At 41.7% G+C, this 27,008-nt stretch overlaps 2 protein-coding genes across 4 annotated transcripts in view; one reads left to right on the top strand and one right to left on the bottom strand.

The window, feature by feature from the left end:
• Positions 1-8,623: 8,623 nt before the first annotated feature.
• SRP14 (signal recognition particle 14) lies at positions 8,624-11,654 on the top strand. Its single transcript, XM_004421404.3, has 5 exons — positions 8,624-8,710; positions 8,859-8,931; positions 9,446-9,558; positions 10,771-10,803; positions 11,263-11,654. The coding sequence occupies exons 1-5, from the start codon at positions 8,687-8,689 to the stop codon at positions 11,350-11,352; spliced, it is 333 nt and encodes a 110-aa protein (XP_004421461.1). The 5' UTR covers positions 8,624-8,686; the 3' UTR covers positions 11,353-11,654.
• A 462-nt stretch (positions 11,655-12,116) lies between these two features.
• Positions 12,117-27,008, bottom strand: part of EIF2AK4 (eukaryotic translation initiation factor 2 alpha kinase 4) — a 96,385-nt gene continuing 81,493 nt past the window's right edge. For all 3 annotated transcript variants that reach the window (XM_087425030.1, XM_087425042.1, XM_087425036.1), the window contains 7 exons: positions 20,013-20,125; positions 17,271-17,329; positions 16,254-16,351; positions 14,900-14,968; positions 14,337-14,381; positions 13,018-13,136; positions 12,117-12,469 (listed from right to left, as the gene is read on the bottom strand). In XM_087425030.1, coding sequence (XP_087281156.1) covers positions 12,412-12,469; positions 13,018-13,136; positions 14,337-14,381; positions 14,900-14,968; positions 16,254-16,351; positions 17,271-17,329; positions 20,013-20,125 — 561 coding nt within the window. In that variant the 3' untranslated portion in view covers positions 12,117-12,411. The remainder of the gene's footprint in view (positions 12,470-13,017; positions 13,137-14,336; positions 14,382-14,899; positions 14,969-16,253; positions 16,352-17,270; positions 17,330-20,012; positions 20,126-27,008) is intronic.

Below are 27,008 nucleotides of genomic sequence, written 5' to 3'. Positions count from 1 at the left end.
TGGTGGAGTGGGCTTCCCTGGGCACGCAAGGATGAACGACGACAGAGCCCAAGAGATGAACAGCATCTGTTACTTTTGGGAGTTAGGACACCTGGGTAATTCGTGCAGAAACTCTGGCTCTATAATTTCCTGTCCTTGACTTCCAGGCCGGAAATTTAAAATTTTGGGACCTCTAATCATCATGAATAAAGGGGCCCCTCCTCCCGCTCTCTAAGCCCACGAAAGTAAGGGGAGGAGGAAGGCAGGCAGAGGCCAGAGTTCTTCATGCCCCAGACCTGCAGCCTGGCTGGGACTGCTTGAGCAATAACCATGCCTGTCTTCCCGGGTCTCAGTTTCCCCTTGAGCCATATGGGGTGTGGTGGCCCTGCCCTTCCTGAAGTTCAGCCAGGAAGGAAATCATCGATGAGAAGGGAGAACCTGTTAAAGCTCACACATGTTTCCTGAGTGCCACCACCAGCTCTGGACACAGCTGACCTTCCAGGCACGTGGGGCCAGCACTGTCCATGAGGTGCAGTCTGCGGAGTACTGCGAATTCCTTTGAATCTCCCCAAAGTGCCAGCACCTGAAATCTCACCATTAGGGTCTTCTCTTTCTTTGATATTGCCTAAGTTTCCTCCCAAAGTGGGGTGTGTGTGACATCTGTAGCCATTTGTCGTGAACGTGTTAGCATGACTTAGCTCCCAGGTGGGTGGCCTCTGCACAGCTGAGGTTAGTGAGAGACTGGGGTTTGCTGTGGGTGGAGGGGAGGATGTTTTGGAGGATGAAATATTTGTACTCAGGGCACTACTTGAGTAGGAGGGGAAAATAACAATGAAACCTGGCCTTCCTACCATGTTTTCTCACTTATGAAGTGTTTTTATACATTTTCTCTTTTCACTCCACCACAGCAGGGTGAGGAAGATATCCCCATTTTACAGTTCAGGAAACGGAGGCTCACAGATATTAAACAAGTGACTTTCTTTCCTTCAGGGACACAGCCAGAAAGTACTGAGGTGGGCCCAGAATCCAAGGATTGAGGGCCCAGGAGGCAGGATTTTGCCTGTGTGTGTGGTGGGGGGTGGGGGTGGGATCTGGACAGGGCTGGGGATGCGGATCCATACCAAGAGGGAGGGACGGAAAGACGAGAGGTGGAGGGTGGAGTCCCAGGTTTGTCTACTCTCCCCAGAACTGTCTTCTTTTCTGACTTCCCTCCCTTCTCACCGTCTCCTACCCACTTCCCACCACCTCTCTGGACATCTGAAAGGCCCTGTCTCCAGCCTGGGCTGCTCTTAGGCTGCGTTATTTGCTCTTCTTCTCCCGCACAGAGACAGTGCAGCATGGCATGGCTGTTGGTTCTGAAGTCAATGAACCCGGGTTCAAATCCCCACGCCGCCTCTTACTGGTTGTGTGACCCGAGGCACATCATTTCACCTCCTGGTGCCTCAGTGTCTCCAGCCATAAAATGAACGTAAAACAACACTCACCTCACAGGACTATTATGAGGGCTCAAGATAGAATAATTTAAAGCACCTAGAAGTGAGCCTGGCACTTAGTAAATTCTCAATAAATATAAGTGAGCTATTATCTGAGAAAAATGTAGTCCCTCATCTAATGCAGAACTCGGTCTGCTTCCTGTGACCCCAAGAACGATGACTGGCACAGTGGGTGCTCGCTTAATCCTTGCTCAGTGATTGAATGAATAATATCCGTCACGCAGAAACCTCTAGTCTAGCCTCAGCAGAAGTGATTCTGAAAAATAACGACCACCATTCCGGGTACTCTTACGGTCTAAGGTGATGGGACGAGAAGATCTGGTAAGGCTGGTGCTGCCAGCGGCTGCGCTTATCCGGCGAGGTCAGGGCGTCCCCTGGCGGCTCCAAGCAGCGCAGCAGGCAGGGCCAAGCAGGGCCCTCCCGCCCCTGAGGTGCCCGCCTAGAGGGAGGGCATGGTGGCACTGCCTACTTCCTCTATCTCACCATGAACAGGAGGAAGGCCAGTGCTAACCACTGACACTCATGGGCTCTGGAAACTTCCCTAGGGCCCGCAGAAGGGGCTAGGGGGAAAGAAGCGGTAGCTGGCATAATTCTGGAAGTGGAAGTGACCTTAGCAATCTAGTCTTAAGTCCTTAAGATAACGGTGAAGAATGTTAAAAATATGTCTATTGGGTGCTTACTGCAACAGATTGCTTACTTTACATGAATTATCTCATTGAAAGCTGAAAACAACCCTCTGGGGTAGGTACTACACAGAGGAAACTGCGGATATGTACCTTGCTCAAGGTCCCACACCAAGCAAGGGACCAGCGGCAAACCCAGGCCCCCTGACTCCCACTCCAGTGCTCTCATGTTGTCTCTCCAGGACACTAAATCCCAGTCTTCATCCTGGGGGCACATGTGGGGGCAGAAGTCCATGGAGCCATGAGTCTCCCAGGAAGACACACAGTGAACACTTGTTGATGGACTGACTGAAGGAAAGAATAAAGGAATGGGTAGCTCTGAGTGTCTGGGTGGATTCAGTCCAGAGAGTGTGTCGCCATGGCTACAGGGAGGGTTTTTTCCTCTCTCTCTCTCCCTCTGGCCACCCCTCGGGACTTCTCTAGGATGCTGCCACCTCCCACAGACTCAGGCGGTCTCCAGGCCTTAGGACCCCACTCCTGTCACCCTGAAACCAAACCCTCCCAATGCCATTCCCTGCTGTGTTCCAACGAAACACCCTCCCTCCTTCCTTCATCCTGAGCTGACCCTGAAGTTGGCATACTGGGGCTGCAGTGAGGCAGTTGAGAACCTCTGGTGGCCCTCAGAGTGAAACTGGAAACAGTCTAACTAGCATAGTCTGGCAAGGTGGGCACTAATCCATGCTTCTGTAGGACAAATCCACCCTGACAAACAGGAAAGGGGAACAGCCAACCCAACCTACGTGACTGGGCTGTAATAATGCAAACCTCAGCTCACTTACTCCTTCCCACGACACAGGGAGGTAGGCCCATGAATTAAATCCCCATTATACCGATGAGGAAATCTGAGCACAAGAAGGATTTAAGTAAATTTGGAATAAGCCAAAAAGATTAGTGGATGTTTCCAATGGAAAACTGCACTGTTTAGAGCACACCCTTCCGTGCCCTCTGATTATAGCCTTGCATAGCCTTTGAGCTAGTGTGCAACTCTGGAGGTTGCAGGAACTTATGGCAATGAAAACGATTTGTGTCTATGGACATGCAAATGAACTCTGTTTGTTGGAGGGACGACCCTCCTTTCTTGTGGAAAATTCAATTTTGCTTCCATTTACAAATTCACTTCAATATTCCTGTTCTATACATGTGTCTGTTCTTCGGATTCTCCTTTGAACGGGTTGCAACATCTACCTGGTTCCCTCATTAATAATAAGGTAAGTAGATCTTGAATATATGTATGAGTCATGATTTCACCTTTTTTTAAAACTATTTTTTAACAGGGGTCATGTAATTTGCCTCTAGGCACTTAGATAAGGAGAGGTAGAGCTGGGATTCAAACCCAGGCAGCCAGGATGCAGCTCTGTGCTTATAACCATCACTCTATGTTCTAGGCACTGCAAAGCTTAATTGTATTAAGTAACCACACCTGTAAACCAATCAGCCCTAACCTAAATAAGACCCTTGACCCAAATTCAAACCCCAGCCCTGATTAAAACCTAATAAATTAGGGGCCGGCCCCGTGGCTTAGCACTTAAGAGCACGCGCTCCGCAACTGGTGGCCCAGGTTTGGATCCCAGCATGCACCGACGCACCGCTCCTCCCAGCCATGCTGAGGTCGCGTCCCACATACAGCAACTAGCAGGATGTGCAACTACGACATACACCTATCTACTGGGGCTTTGGGGAGAAAAAGGAGGAGGATTGGCAGTAGCTGTTAGCTCAGGGCTGGTCTTCCTCAGCAAAAAGAGGAGGATTGGCATGGATGTTAGCTCAGGGCTGATCTTCCTCACACACACACAAAAAACCTAATAAATTAAATTGTTCTCTGTCTGAGGAAGGGAGACGTGTGAGCATTTGGGAGAGACGATCTTAGGTGGTACAAGCAGGGAGACTCCTCCAGGCCCTCAGGCCCCTAGCTGCTGAGGAGCACCGGGTGTTTTTTTTTTCTCCCAGGTCTTCTGGAAGCAGCCCTGCACTTGGAGAGGCAGCTGATGCTGGTCCAGCAGAGGCTGGCGTTCTGTGCCAAGGAGCTCCATGTTGCTCTGGGTGCTGCCTAGGCCCATGCTGAAGGCCCCAGGATGTGGGAAGGGATCTGGGAACCATTTTCATTTCCAGTTCTCCTAGGGTGAACACGCGGGAAGGTGTCTGGCCGGTGTGACTTGGAGACGGTGACCCAGCTTCCTGCCTCACACCTTCCTCTGCTCCAAGGGCCCAAAGCCACCAACCTAACTACAAGGTAGGATTTTGGGTGTTTGACCACATTAAAATTTAACCATATCTTATTGACATAGACTCTCTATTTCATTGTTCACTGAGTGACTTTTATTCCTGATGGATCATAAGCAATTCCATTTTTTCCCATTGGGAAATTTACTTTCTGATATATATTTTTATAAATTGACTTGCTTCATTATTGCTTTTATTCATTGTTTTTAATTTAAAAATTTAAAATTTAGCCACATTATTTTGTTTCATAGTACTTATTTTTATTATTCTTTTTAATTATGGCAAATGATACTGGTTTTCCATTTATGGTAATGATATTAAATAAACTTATTTAAGTATAAAATGAGTCAACTTACAGAAAAATATTAACTAATAGTACAGGTGGCTGGGGCCTGCCTGGTGGCGCAAGCAGTTAAGTGCGTGCGCTCTGCTGCGGTAGCCCGGGGTTCACCGGTTCGGATCCTGGGCGCACACCGACGCACTGCTTGGCAAGCCATGCTGTGGCGGCGTCCCATATAAAGTGGAGGAAGATGGGCACGGACATTAGCCCAGGGCCAGTCTTCCTCAGAAAAAAAGAGGAGGATTGGCAGATGTTAGCACAGGGCTGATCTCCTCACACACACACACACACACACACACACACACACACAAAATAGTACAGGTGGTATTAGGATAATGTCAGAAATCAAGAGGGTGGTGTCCAAATGATGGGAGGTGGCTGATCTATCAATGATAGCACTCTTTATTACTGTTTATTGAGCAGTCACTTTGAGCCAGCCTTAATGCTGTCCACAGTAGTACTGTCCAATAGAATCTGAGATCACAGAAATGCTCTATATCTGCACTGTCCAAGCCACACGTGGCTACTAAATCCCTGAAATGTGGCTAGTGAGACTAAAGAATTGATTTTTTTCTTTTATTTAATTTTAATTAATTTAAATTTAAGTATCCATATTTATCATATTAGAGCAAGCCTAATGGTCTTAAGTATAGTATTTTATAAAATCTTTATAACATCTATGAAATAAGTATTATTATTGTCATTTTGCTGATGAAGATATTTAGACCTTGAGAGGTTGCCTGAGGTCATGTTAATTAATAAGCAGCATAGGTGGGATCTGAACCCAGACCCTTTGGACCTCAGAATAGGTGCTCTTCCCAAATTTCCCCCAGGAAAATAGAGCCCAAAGAACACTCTGTCAGTAGTTGAATTGTGCTGGGCTAAGTGTGATGCTAAAACTGGCAGACTTGGTATTTCCATTACTAGAGTGGTTTATTCTGTCATGGGATGGCCTTAAGATGTCACACAGGGTGGCTGGCATGACTTGATTCTTGAGTGGAACCGAGGTGTGACTGAGCCCAGGGGAAGCAGCGAGATGTGTCCACGATGAGGACTAATCCCTGGATTAATCATGGCCTCCAGGCTCTGTGCTCTTCAAGGGCAGGGCCATTTTCTTCACCCTGGTGCCCCCAGCACCAACCCAGTGGCTCTAAAGAGCATTGCTCAACGTTCAACGCATGACAGAAGCTCAGAGCACAACGGTCATCATTTAGGCCAACCCTTAGATCACAGCGCTGTGTGATCTAAGGATTGGCCTAATGGTTACATTGGCCGCTAGTTACATTGCAGCCAATGTAACTGGTTCCATTTCAATTCCTGACCACAAACATCAAGTGGGCCGTCCCATTCCCTGGCAATCTGACAACACATCTCAGATATGTTCACACTCTGATGATTTCACCCTTTCTTCCAAATGTCCAGCACCCTTTGCCCACTTCTTACCCTAGGCTGATGATCTTGTATAGCAGACCTATGTTGGCTTTTGGTTCTCCAGGATCTGAACCTATTTGTAATCCCCTATTGTGTGGGTCTTCGTGAAAGGCAAGGAAAATAAGAGTCTCTCACCCACTCCCAGGACTTGGGCTCAAGCATATGACCTAGGGTTGGCCAGTCTGGGGCTCTCAACCAGGACTCTTGACTTCTGAGCAAGTGATTCCAAGGCACAAGGCTCTTTAGAGGCTATTCATAGTGGTGGTCATTGCAGAGTGGTCCTGAGCCCTATAGGTGGGGTTTTCACCAGACTGTTCCAGTCTGTGCCAGTCCCATGGCATATGAAGATGACTCCTCAATTTTTATTTATAACTCTTACCTCTCCGATGAGCTCCAAACTTGTATATCCAGCTGCTTACTTAATAGTTCCACTTGGACATGTAATAGGCATCTCAGATATTACATGACCAAAACAAAACTTTTCATCTTCTTACAAAACTTTTGACTTCCCAAGTCTTTCCTGTCTTAGTAAATGGCTCCACCATCCACCTAGCTGCTCAAATCAAAAACCTATGAGTCATCCCCAATTTCTCTTTTCCTGTTAATGTTCACATCCAATTGAGCATGAGTCCTGTTGACTCTACAGTCAAAGAAAGTAAACCCTAATCTGACTGCAAAAGTGTTAGCACCTGGACTTTTGCATTAACCTCTGTGGTAGCCCCCAACCCCCAAAGATGTCTATGTCTCAATACCTGGAACCTGTGACTATGTTACCTTACATATTTAAAAGACTTTGCAGATGTGATTAAATTAAGGGCTTTGAGATGGGGAGATTATCCTGGATTATCCAGGAAGGCCCAATGTAACCACAAGGTCCTTATAAGAGGGAAACAGAAGGATCAGAGTCAGTAGCAGGAGATGTGACAATGGAAGCAGGAGGTTGTAACGATGCGATGAAGGGGCCACAAGCCAAGGAATGCAGGTGGCTTCTAGAAGGGCAAGTAAACAGATTTCCCCCTGAAGCTTCCAGATGGAATGCAGCCCTGCAGACACACTGATTTTAGACTTCTGACCTCCAGATCTATAAAAGAATAAATTCATGTTGTTTTAAGCCACTAAGTTTGTGGTGATTCGTTACAGCAGCAATAGGAAGCTGATACAATCCTCTACTCTAATTGGTCTCCCCATTTCCTCCCTTGTCTCTCTACAGTGCATTCTCCACACCACAGACAGAGGGATCTTTTAAAAATGTAAATTAGATTGTCACTGTCCTGTTTAAAATTTCCTTAACAAGAAGCTTCTCTTTGTATCTGGAACAAAATCCAAACTTACCATAGCCAAAGGCCCTGTACGAGCTGGTCGCCGGCTACCTCTCCATACTCCTGCACTTCTTCCACACACCCTTTCCACTCCCACCCCCAATTCCCAGCCTTGTGGACACAGGGCAACTTGTTTCCCTTTTGGAGCCTTTGTTCTAGCCATTCCCTGAGTCTGAAACACTCTGTCCCCAGATCTTTGAATGGCTATTTTCTTTAGCTTTCAGCTCAAAGTCCTCTTCCTCAGAGAGATATTCCTGACCCCAACCTAGAGTAGCCCCCTTGTGGCTCTAATTTTATCACCCTGTTTAGTTGTCTTCACAGCCCTCATCATCATCTGAAGCTATACTTCTTACTTGTTTATTGTTTATTTCCTCCCTACTCCTTGAACTCAAGTTCGAGGAAACCAGGAACTCAGCTTGTCTTGTATCCTGCAGCATCCCCAACCCCTGCCACAGTGCCTGGCACAGGCTAAGAGGCTCTCAGTAAGAACTGCTTGCATGACTGAATGCTTGACTTTACAGAGGGCCTAGGGTTCAAGTTGGCTACGGGCATAGCCAGGCCTCAAACGCAGGTCTCCTGACTGAATCTAGAGGTGAGGCTAAGACCATGCTCCAGTCCCTCTTGCCAGAGGCTCTTTAGGGTCACCCAGCCTTGTCAGAGAAGAGGGAGAGTTCAGAGGGCCGCCATGGGAATTGATAATAATGATAATGAAAACAACAATAACAGCCAACGCTTATCGATAACTTTCTATGTGCCAGGCACTATTCTAGGTGTTTAATATAAATTTATTTACTCTTCACAACCACACTTAAGTGGATACTGTTATTATCCTCTCTTCAATGATGAGGAAACTGAGGTACTGCACTGTTAGGTAACTTGCCCAACATACAGAATATACACAACTATACGTTTCTACCAAGTCTTCCTTTCGCGCGCTCTCACTCCCTCACACTGACTGGGGTGAGAGGATTTCCAGTCTATGAAATCCCACACAGCCCTCCCGCCCTCCGGAGGGTTCCTCACCCACCCCACCAGCCCCGACTCGGGGAGGGTGGCGTCCCAGAGCGCAGGCGCGGGGCAGGCGGGGCGGGGAGAGGGCGGAGACCGGGATTGGTGGAAGACAGTTGAACCTACTAGCGGAAGTCCCGCCCAGCCTGGGCGAAACTTCCGGCTCCAGCTGCTTGGGGCTTCTGCTGACGGAGCGGAGCCTGCGGCGCCGGGATGGTGTTGCTGGAGAGCGAGCAGGTATGACCGGCGCTAGCCGGCCGAGGGACAGATGCAGTTCGGAGCTTAGCTCGGGACCCCTGTCTCCTTCTGCGGGAGGGACTGGAACTTGACGCGGCGGGGCGGGGATTTGGGTCTGCCTAACGGGGCCGGGCTTGTTGTGTTCCAGTTCCTGACGGAGCTGACCAGGCTCTTCCAGAAGTGCCGCTTGTCGGGCAGCGTGTTCATCACCCTGAAGAAGTGTAAGCAGCTGTCGCGGCGGTCAGACCGGAAGGACGCTAGGAGGCTGAGCGATGCCCCGGCCCGGGTGCCCAGTGTCCGGGAGCCACGGGCGGAGCCTATCTGCCCCGCATCCCCGCTTCCCCTACCTTCCTCCACCTTGTACTGGGCACATTCAGGCAGAAGGACCGGGGAATATTGGGGATTGTGGCTGGGGCGGCCCCAGCACTTAGCTACCTAGGCCGGTTCCGGTTACAGTGGGCCCCAGGCGTGTCATGGCTCGTTTTTTTTGGTCAAGGATCCCAAACCCCGCCACGATTATTTAATCTGCCCTGATATTACAGTATTCGTGGAAGTGGTACGTAGTTCCCAAGGTTTTGCGCGGTCCTCGGTGATAGTGGATGAGGTGGTTAACAGAACTAGAGCCGTGGGGGTGGATTAGGTATCCCCTTCGGATCCCTTCTCGACTTAGTAACTTTTTGTCTGCCTGTCAACAACCTCTGTGGCTGTGTTCACCGGGATGTATTTTTCATGCAGATGACGGTCGAACTAAACCCATTCCAAGAAAAGGTTCTGTGGAGGGCTTTGAGCCCTCAGACAACAAGTGTCTGTTGAGAGCTACTGATGGGAAAAAGAAGATCAGCACTGTGGTGAGTTGGATTCTAACACTTCAGTTGTGGAGTTTAAAGACTTGAACTTAACTGAGGATGGGGCATATCTGAACCAGGTCGTTTTTGTTTAAATAAAGGCTAGTAAGTGCATAGCCCCCCAGCTGTTTTGGGATCAGGGCCTTCTTTTATTACCTTTGTAGTAGAAAACTCCAAAGCAAAATTAAAACGAAGAAGGTAAAAGTCACTCACTCACTTGTTCTGCTGAAATATTTGTGGAAATAAAATTAGCATATCAGTCCTCACTCAAAGTAGCACTTTAAGGAGGAGTTGGCATAAGTATTTGATTCCTTATCCCCTTAGTGTGCTAGACCTTCAATGAACAGTTTCTTGGTACCAGATGATGCTTTTACTTTTAAGCTGATTATTCGCTTATCTTTATGTTTCATATTAGCAAACATGTAGCTGTAATGTTAGGCTTGGTACTTGAGAGAGTATAAATGTAGTCAAGATCCCTAGTGTTCCCTTTTTCAAAGTGGAGGTTGAATATGGCAAAGCAAGAGACTCCCTGGATTCCAAATGAATATTCCTTTATTCTGCTGGGGCAGAACCAGACTGTCCTCTAATCATATCAGTATAGGATATTCATGAGAATATAGACCATAATTAGTTAGTAAGTCTCCCTTGACCATTTATCTCGAGAGGACTTTACAGTAAAGCAAGCTTATGTGGTTTTTAAAAGTAAAGTAGGGTACCATGAAATTCGAAAACCTAAGGAATCTTCAGAGGTCGGATTTCTCTTGTGGTAGCTTGCATTTTGCTTAAATAGGCCCAAATTAATGGAAGGTTTAAAATAAGATGGGGAAGGAGTAGTTTGAATGTGTCTTGCACAAAAGATTACTACTAAGTCCTTTGACATCTTTCAGAACCCAGGGAGAATAAGTCAATGCTAAGCATGTAAGAGATTTCAACAGAGGTGAGCACAGCTTCTTTAGGAGCCCACTTCTGCCCCTTTCCCATCTTGGTGCAATTCTCATGTGGAAAAAAGTGCAGAGCTACTGTGCTTGTTCATTAGGCAGAGGAAAGTGGAGTAGAAAAATAGCCTTTAGTGTATTATGACCCGGGAAGTTGGGAAGAAATATTTTAAAGATTAGGATGTTGTCTTCATGAGCCTTTTGAGTTATTATCTGGGGTGAGGCAGAGGATTCCTATGTGGATAATAGGGGTGAACTTTTTCCTCCCCTTCTTTTTCAGGTGAGCTCCAAAGAAGTCAATAAGTTTCAGATGGTGAGTTTCTGGTGTTCCCTATGTCCGCTTTCGCAGGGCAGGGGTCAGTCAGCCTAACATAGAACGCTGGGTTAAGATTGATATTTAGGTTCACTCCTATCCTATGATATTTTACCAAGAGTTTACCAGTAAAAGCTGCCAGGCTATGCATTTTACTTTCAACACTGATATTGTCGTCTTTTTAGATTTTTTAGCTAGATTTTATGGTCTTAGGCATCAGATATACTCTACCTGTAGTATAGTTCAAGTTGCCTGCGGTTTACCCTTTTTGCTTAAAACAAGTAAATAATGTGTAACTTGCTGTGTGCTATAATGTGAGTTTTCCACGTAGACCATTTTCCCTCAGACACAAGGGTCCCATTGTATTCTCTGCTTTATCAGATATGCTTTCAGGAAATGAGGCAGCTGCTCCACCAATCTGCACCTCTTCCCACTAAGGCCGTGCTCTGTGTCTTTTAGGCTTATTCAAACCTCTTGAGAGCCAACATGGACGGGCTGAAGAAGAGGGACAAAAAGAGCAAGAGTAAGAAGAGCAAAGCAGCACAGTGAAGGGCACCCGAGTGCCTGCTTTCACCCACTAGCCACTGAATGCTCTTTTTCCTTTGGCTTTTACTTTTGGCCACAAAGCTAGGTTTCTGGTTCCCCTACAGTAACTGTTTTCATGTGAGATTAGGGTCATTTTGGATGGAAGAAGGGCTGCAGTATTTATAGGGTAGTTGTGAGAAGTCGGTTTATTTTAGATCTGGCTAATTGTTTCTTTGTGCTGCATGGTTGTATGTTCCTGGATTATAGTTTAAAGTCTCTGTATCTGTGTGAAGAGCAACGTTTCATTAAACCTGTGTTTATCAGCACTGACCATCTCTTATTTATTCCTTTTCCCACCCCATATTAATAGTTTCTGGCAATAACTACTAATTCTGAAATGAAGTGATTATGAATAGGCTTGTGCCATATTTTCTAGGTTATTGGAACTGAATCCTGACAATTTTATTAAAAGTTGTGTTATCTCATGGGTATTCTTCCCACTGGCTGTATAATTTTATCATTATAGTTCCTTTTAGCAAATTTGAATGAGTTCTCATAACCAAATTAATTAGAGTTGCTTAACCACCTAATGATAAGCATATTTATTACAAAATCACCAAAAATGAAGATTCCAAGTTAATCATGATATTGGATTGCTTTATGCCGTTTAGTTTGGAAATTTTCATGTGCTTAGTCAGTCATTTGGGCTAAGGGAAGAAGAAAGCTGTTTTCTTTTGTTCCCCACAAAACTTTTAGTGTAAATAGATTTGTAATCAAAAAGCAGCAGATATATGAAAACATTTATTATATTCAAAAAGATAAATTTATAATATATTACACATGAAAAACTTACAAAGCTCAACTTTGTAGGACAGCTTCTCAGAATGTAAAGTTAATTTAAAATTACAATGAATGTACAACCTTTTTTTTTTTTTTTTGTGAGGAAGATCAGCCCTGAGCTAACATCTGTGCTAATCCTCCTCTTTTTGCTGAGGAAGACCGGCTCTGAGCTAACATCTACGTACAACCTTTTATAGTATAAGCTCCTGTCTGCTTGAACACTGTAATGACTGTTCTTTAGGATTAAAATAAGATTCTGTAGTAGTCATCTCTGTAGCTATACAGGAATAGCACAGACACCCTGCAAAAGAAGGGAAAAGGTAGGATCATATAATGGGTGAAGAACAGAGTTAAGAAATTATTTTTAGAACACTTAACTGTAGTTTTTTTTAATCAAAACCAAGATGGAAGGCTAGTCACTAAAAAATGACATAAGTTTTCCAGAAGCTATGACTGGCAATGGTCTGCAGTATCCGGTCCTACATAATGAGACCACGGTTCACCTCACAGGCTGTGTTGTTACCTTTTAAGTGGATAACATGAACAACTGGCATTCTGACATGAGGACATAAAGCAAAGTAGTCAAAGCTGTTTTCTTTCATTTAAACATATTTCTAGGAGCCACCTGGGTGAATTAAATTATAATTGGGAGAGCTACTCCTGGGACCACTGTGTTTTGTTACTGACAAGATCGTGACTGATTCACAGTCCTGAGCGAGACTTACTGGTTACCAGTTGCAGTTCTAACCTAACAGCTTATCAGCCATCAAATCTCAACAAGACAAGAAAATTTATCACTTTAAAACCACTCCTTGAGTTGAAACCTTCAATGCCTAAGTGATAACTTACTTTTTTTCTACTTTGATGTTATAAATTTCATCACACACTAATTTGAGGTATCTCTGCTTTGGCAGGCGTGACAGCAGCTGCTTCACAGTTGTGTTAAATGCCTGTTCATCAGCATCCCACTAGGAAAAAACAGATAAGACGTGACAACGGGTACTAGGGTTTATTAACTTTTTCTGTCACAAATGAAATGCCAGTGCCGTTCCCCGCTTTAAGTGTACTGAAGAAATCAGTTCTAGGGAGATAGTGGAACTGGTGGGGAGACTTCTGGTGCTTCCTTTGAAGCATCAATTTTCTTTACAGAAAATGACCTTAGAGCCTGATCAACAATGCTGCAGCCCCAGTGTGCTAATGTGACTTTAGACCAGGTATTTCTGCCTGTCATTTACTCTGTGTGAAATGGAGATACCACCTCTGCTGTGCATCCCTTTGAGTGGATCATAAAGCAGTAAACTGCCAGTATAGTGGTATATGCTTATTTATAAGATGATAAGAGAAAATGTAGTATGAAATGTTAGTTCTGGTGCAAGGTTCATTTTTCATCTAATTTATTCTGTGACTAAACACTCTGGAGAGACAAAAAAATATTCTTTGATGTGATATGTTGTAAAAATCACCTGTAAATATAATGTAATTCAGATTTTAAAAAGTTCTTATTAGTTCTTATCAAGCTTATTACTTGATAATAAGGCTATATACCCATAAAGAAGCATGTAAAAAAAGAAGCTAAATTAATTTTTACAAAAAGATCTTCCATATAGTTCTAGTTCTACAAATGAGCTTCTCTAGTTGGAATGAAGGTTTGAGGCAGCATAGTATAGTGGTTAAGAATGTAGATTCCACTAGTCTGCCTAGGCTCAAATCCTGCCTCTGCTACTTACTAGTTGGGTGACCTTGAGTAAGATATTTAACCTCTGCTTCTGTTCTCTGTAAAATGTAAAGAAATGCTTCCGTTTATCTGTAAAATGGGGATAATAATTGTACCTACCTCTTAGGGTTGCTATGATTAACCCTATGAGTTAATAGTTGTAAAATGCTTAGAACAAGACCTGCCAGAGCCTGACAGCAGTAAAAGCCCTAGGTGTTTAAGTAATCTCTGAAATTTAAATGAAAGTGACTAGAAAAGTATGATGCCCTCAAAATCTGATTTAGTAATACATATGTCACATAAAAGGAACAATGTTACTAAATTCTCTGGAACTGCCAGAAAAACACCTAATATCACTAAGAAAATAATGCCATTTTTAATTTTCTTTTGGCAAATTAAGAGCAAAGCTTTGGGATTTCAAAGGCCACAGTGCCGAAGAGTTCATCTTGCTTACCTCTAATGATAAAAACTGTAAGATTGTTTCTTTGGGTAGATCCACCTGTCAATACACAAAGATGTATGTCAGCTCTCTGGGAACCCTGGGCAGCACACATTGACTTGTGACTATGGTGTCACTGGATGGAGCAACATGAATAGGGCTGGCAGGGTCTGGGATGCTGCTGTACTATAGAGCAGACTTGATGAACGTGCAGTGTAAGATCTCAGCCCTGGCGAATGAATACTCCAGTCCCCACACCTTACATCCCAAAGGTTTGACGCTGTTACCTGCACTCAGGTAGGCTTAGTGAGGCAAAGGCCTGAAACATTTAGAAAAATGATGATTTTCATTTTCACTTCCCCCCTCCATCTTTCAGAGGAAGAAAGTAGGAGAAACAAACAAAACCTTCAGTTTTCTCCCCAGTTCTTTACAGATTAATGTTACACATGGTTCCCATTAGTGATAACAGGTCCGCATCCCACACACTGCTGACACAGCAAAAAGCCCTGAGCCCTGAGGAAACGACTTCGACAGTGTGGACAGAAGCCATCCTCAAAATGTTAATGAAAGCGACTTACAGCCAAAATCTCAATTTCACTGCTCTTCTGATGTAAGTTGGCAAGGGACGTCTGAAGCCGGGTCTGTACCTGACAAGAAGAAAACGTTAGAATTCAGAACCTGTCAAACAAGCCATCTTTCTTGCCATTTTATTTCCTATTCCAGGAAACAATCACAGGTGACAAACCAAAGCCTAGAAGGGATCCCAAATACTATCTAAGGACTTGCCCTCAATCCACCTCAGAAGGATGAGTATCTAGCCTGTTATGATCTCAGGGGAAATAAGATTTTATAGCCTATCTTGATCATTTTTTAATCCACTTGGTTGCTTATTTCTTTATAATTTTGAAATAACACCTAATAAAAGCTCAGTGGAGTGAAACAGTGCATGTGGAGGTAGGGTGATTTTAGTATTAAGCTAAATTTGGAGAAAGGGGAAGGTGACAGCAATGAGAACATGGAACTGAAATATGGTAGCTGAAGGAAGCAGTAGAAAGATGTGAAAAACGAGTTTCCACCCAACGTCCTGAGAAACAGCTAGGAGAGCTTACAAAAATGAGGTACCTGATCTTTTGCATTTCAATATAATTATATTTCTAAATAATGACTGCTCTCGAACACTCACCCTCTTCCCAAGTGAGGCCACTGTCTGGACTGTGCTTGTGATCATTGTCTGGACGCTTTTCCTACTGTCCCTTCCATTTGGAACACCCTAATCTTTCCTCCCTGCCTATTTAAACCCTTCAGGGATCACCTTCACGAAACCGTTCTTGATCATCCATGCAAACACTAATCTCTGTCTCTGCCATGTGTCTGCAGCACACTCTAACACTTACATTCAATATATTTAATTCAGCATTCTCTTATTTTCTTCTATCATTCCCTGACTATATAATGCATATGTTTCTCAGGTTATAAACTCTCTGAGGATTGGGGCCATGTCCTATGTCTTTTATATTTTACACAGCACTTAGCACAGAATCAGGCATACAACAGATACCAAAGACATGTATGCAGCGAGACAGCTGCCTCAGGTCTGTGCTAGATCTCTTCTGCTGTGTTATTTAAAACCAAACCAACCAACCCCATCTGCCATTAGAGCCAGATCAGAGAGTTTTTGTTTAGATCAGTAGTACTGACAATAGCTGCTTCTAGGTGCCCACAGTGCACACTGACGCCTCTTTGGAGGACAGATGGGGCAGAATCCTGGCACCAGAGAGATGCTTTGTGTTGATGAAATTTTCAGAAGCCACCAAGTTAGGGAAGTGGGAAGAAAAATATTTCCAGGAAACTCTATGGTTCTTATTTTCCCTTCCTGTTTGCTTCCTCCTTTGGAGTTCCCATTAGAAAGCCAAAGCAGCTCTGAGCTGGTACCTGAGTTTCATACCGCCTCCTAGTGCTGGCCGACAGCTTCTCTGGGGCTATCACACTCACAATGGGAACAACTGTTGCTCCATGGATTTCAAACAAACCTGAAACAAACAGTTTCAAAATTTATGGCCTTATCTGGTCCCACTTTCTATAACACACCAGAGAGAGATGGGGAGATGGTTAGTAGAATCCACTCTGGTGTGATTCTAAGGGCTACGTTATGTCCGGGCCTTGTTTTCTCTCTGCAACTGCCCACACTTGCCCAGGAAGAGCCCAAACCCCAACATCCAGCAGTTTTGAGCTTCTGTCAAGACCACCAGCCTTGTCTCCTCAGGTGGGGGTGAGGGTGGGGCCGACAAAGGTATAGTGAGGTAATAGGAGTCACCAAAACCTCCTGAACCTAAGAAAATGAGACTCTTATCTCCCAAACACTAATAGTTCTTTAAATTCCTCAAAGTACTTGAAATCTAATGGTGGCACAAAGTCAATGTTAACAGAAACGAACCAAAAAGATCCAAGTCTGTTAAAAGCCCAATATGCCTTCTTGTGGATTTAACTGGGACGCTTCTTTTTCAGTAAGGCTGACGGATGCAATGTGACTAAAGGCATAATCATCACCACTGTTCCCTCTTGGCTTTCATGAAAACAACATGTCTTTCTCTAAAGACATGCTTTTCTTCAAGCTTCTCTATGGGGAAAATTTCCAGGCAAATTATTCACATTTAATCTATACAATAAACTCAGTTGAAGGAAGATTAAACCACTTGTAAAAATAAGACAGTAAGACAGAGATATACCAGGGTCAGATGGGTCACTAAATTCCCAGTCATTTTATCATTTTCTAGGATGTGGGTGTCAAAGCATAGCGATAATTTCCATTTGGTACAATTTGTTGTTAATATTACTTTAAAAATATATTTCTGATGCAACAAGGAGTTAGCCATAGTCATAAGTGCTTAGAGCAAACACACACACATAAGTAACACACAAGCATTATTATGTTCAACTTAGTAATTATACCTGAAGCATTAGAAAATGACCCCTTCAGATTTTGCACTGCAAGATTATCGGAAGCTTCTCTAAAAACAAGCAAACAAAAACAATTAGAAAACAGTCAGGAAGGCAAAAGCAACACAGATAATTTACAGTGAGCTACACTTAGAGTGAGCCATTTTTTCTATTAAATATAAAAATACTTAATCTTGGTTATTAGTGGAGGAAAAACAAAAACTCACAACAAAAAATTTGCACTTAATTATGCTTTTGGTCAAGAGTAAGTAAAAATTATAAAGGATATTATTTTGAATTAACAAATGCCTAAAGAGAACATTCTGATTTATTCAGCTGGGTTTGCAATCCTGGCTCAACATAAGAAGCTAATTGCAGTGAATATAATGGGTGTTCTTCCCGCTCCCCTCACAATACAAGGAAACATTAGTAATGGCATGCCCTGCCTTCGTTATGGCAGCAACTTGGAGAGCACCCCCAGGAGAACATTTGGTAAATAAGGATATTCTTTCAAAAGCTGTGAATGGATGTTCTTTCAAAGACTGTGAATTAATTTACAGCCTTTGAGAGACACAATAGCACTCTATCTTGGGAAAACAGGGTAATAATCATTCACATGGAGGAAAGATTTTCAGTCTTTCTCTGCTAAAACTAAATCCCATCTGGCTTTAAAGTGTCTTAGTAATGTTCGCCTGTACTCACTATTAATTCGTTGATTATTTTTTGTTTTCTCTTCTAAACCCCTGTCTTTGATTTGGATCTATAATTCTAATACATGGTGACTTCAAGAACACTACAGTCATGCATCATGTAACGACAGGGATATGTTCTGACAAGTGCATTGTAGGCAATTTCGTCATTGTGTGAACATCATAGAGTGTATTTACACAAACCTAGATGGTAGAGCCTACTAGACACCTAGGCTATGTGGTACTAATCTTACGGGACCACCGTCACATATGCAGTCCATTGTTGACCGAAACATCATTATGTGGCTCATGACTGTACATTCCCTCAGAAAAAGCCTGATGGTGAATATATTCAAGGTAGGTGTAGATGGGAAGGGTGGGGGGCTGGGGAGGGAGAAGAAAGCAAGAACATTTATTTTATATAAGCCAGGATTTCTCAGTCTTGGCACTAATGACATTTTGGACCAAATAATTCTTTATTGGCGGTGTGGGGGGAGGGAGGGGGTCATTCCTGTGCATTGTAGGATGTTTAGCAGCATTTCTGGTCTCTACTAGATACCAGTAGCACACTCAAGTTGTGACAACCAAAAATGTCTGCAAACGTTGCCGAATGTCCCCTGGAGGGCAAAAATCGCTGATAAAAGTCAAAAACAGTCGAGTACTATATTTTCTGAATATGAGCATATATAAAGAGTTGCAAATATATAGAAAAACTTAAAGAAAATCAAGATCCCTTATAATGCCACTAACCAGAAATAACTACAATTGAAAATCTGGCACATCATTCCAGACATTTTTCCATGTACAGGCTGTGTATTTTGGTTGAAACAAATGGGATCATACCATACATCCTATTTGTGGACATCTTTCCATGTCAGTAAACTCAGCTTTATTAGAATCAGCATTTTTAAAGTCTGCACAGTATTTCACTATTTACCATAATTCAAACAATCTTCTACCAATGAATATTGTGATATTATAAGTGAGAGATTCTCAAAATATGGTCCAGGGACCTCTGGAGGTCCCTGAGATCCTTTACAGGGGGTCTGCAAGGTAAACTATTTTCATGATAATCCTAGGATGTAAATTATCCTTTTTACTCTCCCCTTCTCAGAAATGTGCAATGGAATTTTCCAGACTGCATGATGTGTGATATCACAACAGAATGAATGCAGAAGCAGATATGACAATCTAGTTTCTTCTATTAAGGCATTAAAGCGATTACAAAAATGTAAAACAATGCATAAATGATACCTGCAAAAATGTGAAACAATGCCCCTCACTGAATTTATGTTGTTTTGGAAAATAGTTATTTTCCATTGAAAATATGTTAATTCAGGTTAGTATGTAATGGGTTTTTTATTGTTATTTTAAAAATGTTTGTTTTAATTTCTAACAGAAATTATTGATAGATATAACTCACATAAACAAAGCTCTTTGGCTCTTTGGGGTCCTCAAATAATTTTTAAGAGTGTACAGGGGTTCTGAGACCAAAAAGTTTGAGAACTGCTGTTATAAACAATGCCTTGATAGACATCTTTGTATATATCCCCATGGAATAATTTTCCTATAAATTCCTGAAAGTGCAATTGCCAATAAAAATAAAACTGTCAATTTTATTTTTATTTTTAAGGCTTTTTAACTTTGTTAAATTCTTATTCAGAGAGTTGAACCAATTTACATTCCCATCATGAGTATATGAGATCTTTTCCCAGAATATATTATATCTTTCAATACATTGACAAAATATTACTGAAATTTGCTGATTAACAGAGCAAGTAGATAATGGCAGACAGATTTTGGCTCCTTAGGCCTTTCAAAATGATAAAATATTACTTGACATCTTATGAAGAACAAACATTGAAAGTGAGATATGATTAGTCTTATACAGGGGGTCATATAATTAAACTGCTGAGCTATTCAGAAGCAATAGAATGGTTCATTAAAAGCTTTCCTGACCTATCTTTATTTCCCCAAAGGATCAAATTGACTTTTAAAATAACCGTAGGTAACTTCTATATAGGTAGTCGCAGCTGGTTTTCGGGGCTTTGGTTCACTAAGTTACCTGATGGTCCTTTCGTCACTGACTTTAGTCCTCAGTTTCTGCACCACGTGGTCCACAAGATCGGATTCCAGTACGCGTTTCTCTGTTTGCCTTTCCTTCTCAAAAGACTTAACCTTAAAAAGAATGAGACAGATCCATCATCTGGAGGTTTCTGAAGCCAACAGGCTGAATCAGAGTACCACAGTAAGACTACTAAATCAATGATTTAGGTCAGTGGTTCTCCACCAGGGGCAGCTGCACTCCTCTGGGACAGCTGGCAATGTTTGGAGACATTTTTGGTTGTGACAACTGTGGAGGGTGCTACCGGCATCTAGTGGGTAGAGGCCAGGGATGCTGCTAAACATCCTACAATGCACAGGGCAGCCCCTACCACAAAGAATTATCTGGCCCAAAATGTCAAAGCCCTGCTGTTGAAAAACCCTGGTCTAGAGTAGACTATCTTATCACAGATGATAATTAAAAAAAAAATGCCATGACCAACCAGCTCCTATTTCATTTGATTCCTTCATACATTCTTCCCCTTAACCATCCTCTGGTCAGTCACCAAGGTTTCTATACCTCCTCCCTCTCCTCTCCAAACCCAAGTCCTGTCATCCCACTTTCATGGTACCTGCCCTTTCATCTTCACTCCCATGGCCAGCACCCAACCTTGACTTGGGATAGTCAAATATTCTTCACACTGCTATCCCTGCCTTCAATTTTCCTTCACTCCATTCCATGCTACACATCCCTGCAGATTAATTTTTTCGCAGATACAACTCTGATGTCCCCTTCTGTCCAAAACACACAAGAGCTCCCCACTAGCTGCTAAATAAAGTCCAAATTCCTTGGTTGGGCATCTTGGCTCTCCGTGATCTAGCGAGAACCAGTCTCTCCTGCTGAAGTGCCTTTCTTTAGAACAATCCTCTGCTTCACTCAAAAGAGATTATTCAGAGTAATACCAGAATAGTTCTCTGCTGGCCTGCCTCTATCTTTGGGACAATCTACCGAAAGAACTACCATCACCTTTTCTATTCCTTCTGCTTAAAAGGCCCTTTCAGCACATACCTATTTCCTGCTCACCTCTACCCACTTTATGAGGGTCCAGCATAAATCCCACCTCTACCCTAAAGACTTGCCTGCTACCTCTGAAGTAATATCCCCGGCCAATGAACCCTCAGAGAACTTTCTCTGTAGGACCCTCATGGCATTTAGCATCTTCTAGCTCATAATCATGCATAAATGTCTTATGTTCTCTACAAGATTATAGGATCCTTGACAGCAGGACCTGTGGCTTAATTGTTTCTATATCCTTCATGGCCCTAAATTCAATCCCTCCCACACTGTGAATGCTTAAAAGGCATTTGCTGAATGGATTAATGAAGTGATGTCTTGCCCTTCAAATATGAAAGTGATGCTACTGACCCACTATTAACAGAGGCAGAAGCAAGATTCAAAAGAACTGGACAGGCTGGAATGATGTACTGAAAGGAACAAGATCACATTTAACAGAGATAAATATAAAGCCCTGTAATTAAAGCCCTCATTGTAGAAGGCCAGCCAGACATAGCGATAACTATGAAAAGCCCAATGGGTTTTAGTTGATGATCAATTCAGTATGAGCCAGAACCACATGACTGCTAAGACTTAGTTCACCTATAGGCTGTATTAGGAGAAATATGGTATCTGGATTGAGGGAGGTCAGAGACCCTTCCCATTTAGTCAAAACAAGCTTAGAGTGCTCTGTAGAATTCTAGTATCACATTTAAAGACAGACATTGACAAAGTTAAGTGTGTTTAGAGGAGGTTAACTAGGAGGGTCAAGGATCTGGAAACCATGTTATGAGGAATGGCTTAAGTAACTGGAATGTTTAAACCAGAAAAGAGGACACTTAAAGTGGCATGGCAGCTGTCTCCTAAAATTTATTTGAAGGTAGTTGAGAGAAAGAGGAAGAATCAGACTTGTTATCTTGACTACTCCAAAGGGCAGCACTAGGACCAGTGAGAATTTTGGGAAGCAGATTCTGATTCAAGGTTTTAAAATTTGCTAATCATTATAGCAGTGCATTATGAGATTGGAATTATCCAGCGGAGGTGAGATAGTCATCTCTTGGTAATATTTCAGGAGTAATCATTGCTCTGGAAGAGGCCTGATCAATGGAACTTAGGGTCATTTATGATTTTGTGACTAACAAGCAGACTAGTAGTGGAGACTTCCAAATCTGCCCATGAAGGATTAACAACTAGGAGAATTGTCCTCCCGCCTTAAACAAAGAGAAAACCAGACAAAACATATAAACAATGGTTTTCAGACACTGGACAAGCAGTGGAGGACTATTATCCCTGAGAGAAGGGAAACAAAGTAAGCCTACAAGTGCCCCAGATTAGTATGTTGAGAAAGTCTGCAGACTGCAGTGCAAGGAGGGGGAACCCAAACAGGGACCAGGAGTTTTGCCGAGCTGGGGAGACAGACTAGAGTTTAGGTAGGCCAAGTTAGCTAGAAATTGTGGGGCAGAGGACCAAAGAGGAGAGAGCTATACATTCACAGAGAAAGAAAGATTTCTGAAGCTCTGCAGAGGAGTCCACTCACATCTTTGGCAGACAAGTGATCTGTGCATGCATGAGAGGAAACTATCCAAGACTGGGGATACAGCCACTAGAAATGAGTAGACGTAATAATTTCTGGAACTCACAGGCCTTGGAATAGTTCTTGTTCTTACCTGAGTAGAGAGACCTCATAATACATAGGGCATCAGACAGAATGCTCCATAGGAATTTGCCTTAGAAATGGTGCTAAATTAGGCCCAGACTAAAGGCTGCCCTGGACCTGCCCTGACAAAGCTTAAAATCAAGCCTGGAAAGGATAAAACAGAATATAATCATGCACTGCATAATGATGTTTTGGTCAATGACAGACCACATATAGAACTTTGGTCCCATAAGATTAGTACCATATAGCCTAGTGTGTAGCAGGCTATACCATCTAGGTTTGTGTAAGTCGACTCTGATGTTCACACAACTACAAAATCACCTAACAATGCATTTCTCAGAACTTATCCCCATCATTAAGTGATGCATGACTATACAAGGATCTTAACTACATCCCAGAACAAAGCCCAATAGTATTTATAGAAACATAAGAAAATCTAGCACCCCAAAATGTAAAATTCATAATGTTCAACAACCAATCAAAAATTACTAGGCATGCAAAGTGGTAGGAAAATATGACTCATACCCAGGGGAAATATCAATAGATAGAAACAGACCCAGAAATGTCAGAGATGATGGAATTAGTAGACAAGTACCTTAAAACAACTATTATAAATCTTATAAAGAATGTAAAGGAAATAAGAACCATGATGAGAAAAAAGGAAGGCATTAAAAAAAAGACATTAATGTAACTTGTGAGATAAAAAAAAATGCAATATTTGAAATAAGAAATGCACTGAATGGGATTAATAGTACATTAGATATTGCAGAAAAGAGCAGTGACGGATCCAGAATAAATCAGAGAGAGAGGGGGAAAAAACAGAACAAAACAAAAAAGAGAGCCTCAGTGAGCTGTGGGGCAATATCAAATGATTAACTTACTGTAATTCAAGTCCCAGAAGGAAAAGGGGGGAAGGGACAGAAAAATATTTCGAAAAATAACATTAGAAAATTTTCCAAATTTGATGAGTACTATAAATCTAGAGGTCAAAGAAGCCCCAGGAATACCAAGTATTAGAAACTAAAAGAATACTACACTGAGGTACATCATATTCAAATCATAGAAAACCAGTGACAAACGAAAATCTTAAAAGCTGCCAGAAAATAAAAAAAGATACATAGGGCCGGCCCCATGGCTTAGCGGTTAAGTGTGCACACTCCGCTGCTGGCAGCCTGGGTTCGGATCCTGGGCACGCACCGATGCACCACTTCTCCGGCCATGCTGAGGCCGAGTCCCACATACAGTAGCTAGAGGGATGTGCAGCTATGACATACAATTATCTACTGGGGCTTTGGGGGGAAAAAAAATAAATAAATAAAATTAAAAAAAAAAAGATACATTACATACAGAGGATCAAAGCAGACTTTTTAACAGAAACTATCAGATCAGAAGACAATAAAACGCAACTTCAAAGTGCAAAAAGAAAACAAATGTAAATCTTGAGTTCTATACCTGGCAAAAATAACTTGCAAAAATGAAGTGAAATGAAGACTTTTTCAGATCAATAACAACTGAGAGAATTCATCACCAGGAGACCTGCATCAACCAGAAATATTAAAGGAAGTTCTTCAGGCAGAAGGGAAACGAAATCAGAATCACATCACAAAGGAATAAACAGTTCCAGAAATGGTAAATATAAGGATAAATATAAAAGACATTTTCCCCCTTACTTAAAAACCTCTTTAAAAGATAACTGACTAATTAAAACCATAATATTAACAATGTACTGTGGGGTTTATAAAATATATAGAAAAACAATATTTGGTAACAATAGTACAAAAGATAAGAGAGGAGAAATGGAAGTATTCTTTGTAAGGTTCTTATACTATATGTGAAAACACATAACATTTTTTGAAGGGAGAATATGATTAGTAAAGAAGTATACTATAAACCCTAAAGAAGTCACTAAAAAAATCCCATCCAAAAAAGAAAGTTATAGTCAGGAAACCAACAGTAGAGATAAAATGGAATAATTAAAAAACACTCAATCTAAAAGAAGGCATGAAAAGAGAAAAAATGGAAAAAAGAACAGATGGAACAAACAGAAAACAAATAGTAAAATGGTAGATTAAATTCAACCATTTCAATAATTGCATTACATATAAATGGTCTAACCACTCCAATTAAAAGGCAGGGATTGTCAGAGTGAATAAAAAAACAAAACTCAACTAGTGACCGTCTCTAAGGAACCCACTTTAAATATAAAGACAGAGATAGAATGGAAAAAGATAAGTCATATGAACACTAACCAAGAGAGTTCAGAACAAGAAATATTACCAAGGATAAAGAACATTTCATAATGATAAAGAGGTCAATTCATCAAGAAGACACAAAAATCCTAAATGTGTATTCACAGAATAACAGAGCTTCAAAACACATGAAGTAAAAACTGATAGAACTAAAAGGAGAAATAGATAAACCTACAATTATAGCTGGAGATTTCAACACTCCTCTCTCAGTAACTGATGGAACAAGTAGACAAAACAATTAGTAAAGATATAGAAGACTTAGGCAACACTATCAACTAACATGACCTAGTTGATATTTATCAAACACTCCTCCTAACAATGCACAGTATACATTCTTTTCAAGTGTACATGAAACATTCACAACAGACCATATTTTGGATTTAAAAACGTGTCTCAAGGGCCGGCCCCGTGGCTTAGCGGTTAAGTGCGCGCGCTCTGCTGCTGGCGGCCCGGGTTCGGATCCCAGGCGCGCACCGACGCACCACTTCTCCAGCCATGCTGAGGCCGCGTCCCACATACAGCAACTAGAAGGATGTGCAACTATGACATACAACTATCTACTGGGGCTTTGGGGGAAATAAATAAATAAAAAAAAATTATAAAAAAAAAAACAAACAACAACAACAAAAAAACGTGTCTCAAAATTTAAAGGACTGAAATCATACAGAGTATGATCTCTGAGCACAAAGGAGTTAAACTAGAAATCATTAAAGATATCTGGGAAATACCCAGATGTTTGGAAATTAAACCACACGCTTCTAAACCTATGGATCAAAGAAGAAATCATCAAGGAAATTAGAAAATATTCTGAACTTAATGAAAATGAAAGCACTATACACAAAAATGTATGGTATACAACTAATGCAGTACTTAGAGTGAAACTTATAGGATTAAATGCTTATACTTAGAAAAGAAAAAAATCTAAAGTCAATGATCTAAGCTAAGTGCCAGTCAATTTTTTTTCTGTAAGGGGCCAGACAGTAAACATTTTAGGCTTTGCAGGTCACACACTGTCTCTGTCACATATTCTTCCTCTTTTTTTTTTTTTACAAAGAATATAAAAACAATTTGTAGCTCACAGGCCACATAAAAATAAGCTGTGGGCCAGATTTGGCCTGTAGGTTGTAGTTTGTCAACTCCTGATCTAAAGTTCTGTCTGAAGAAACTAGAAAAAGAATAAAATAAATCAAAAATTAGAAGAACAAAGAAAATAAGAATGGAAATCAATAAAATAGAAAACAAAGGAACACAAAATAGAGAAAAATCAATGACATCGAAAGCTAGTTCTCTGAAAAGACAAAACCGATAAACCTCTAGCCACACTGACGGGGAAAACAGAAGGAAGACATAAATTACCAATATCAGGAATGAAAGAGTAATATCAGTACAGATCCTACAGAGAGTAGAAGGATAACAAGGGAATATTTAAAAACTCATATGAAATGGAAACATTCTGGAAAGATACAAACTACCAAAACTCACTCAAGAAGAAAGAGGCAACCTGAATAAGCTCTATATCTAGGCCCATGTGGCTGTACTGGTGAATTCCACCAAATATTTGAGGATGAAATAATATCATTCTACACAAAATCTTCCAGAAAATTCTAATTCACTTTATGAAGCCAAGATTATCCTTATATCAAAACCAAAGACATTATAAGAGAAAAACAAGGGGAAAAATATAGATTTTGATTTTTTTCCTTAAAAAACAGAAATAAAGATTATAAGGTGCTATATTTATGAGCATTTGTAGCTAAAGTCAACACAGTAAAACCAGTTAGTAAGCAGCCAGAAGATATGCTAGTCAGCAAGTATCAACTCTAGTTATTATTCTTATTTTCTCTAGTAATTATTCTTATTTTCTCAGATGGAAAAAGAGAACAAGGGGAGAAAAGTAGGAAAAAACTACAGCCACAGTTTTTTATTTTTGTTTTTTTAAGCTCTAAGTAAAGTGTTCAGATTCAGATTCTCTCCTACTTATTTTATACACTCTCTCCAATAACAAGCCCAGAAATTCAGAGGGAGAGCAAAGTAATCACTTCCACCCACACCCAAGAC

The sequence above is a fragment of the Ceratotherium simum genome, chromosome 3 (assembly GCF_057802395.1).
Source record: "Ceratotherium simum simum isolate JZ-2026a chromosome 3, ASM5780239v1, whole genome shotgun sequence".
Taxonomy (NCBI): domain Eukaryota; kingdom Metazoa; phylum Chordata; class Mammalia; order Perissodactyla; family Rhinocerotidae; genus Ceratotherium; species Ceratotherium simum.
The sequence above is the reverse complement of the archived record's forward strand: the minus strand, read 5'-3'. Positions and strand labels throughout refer to the sequence as shown.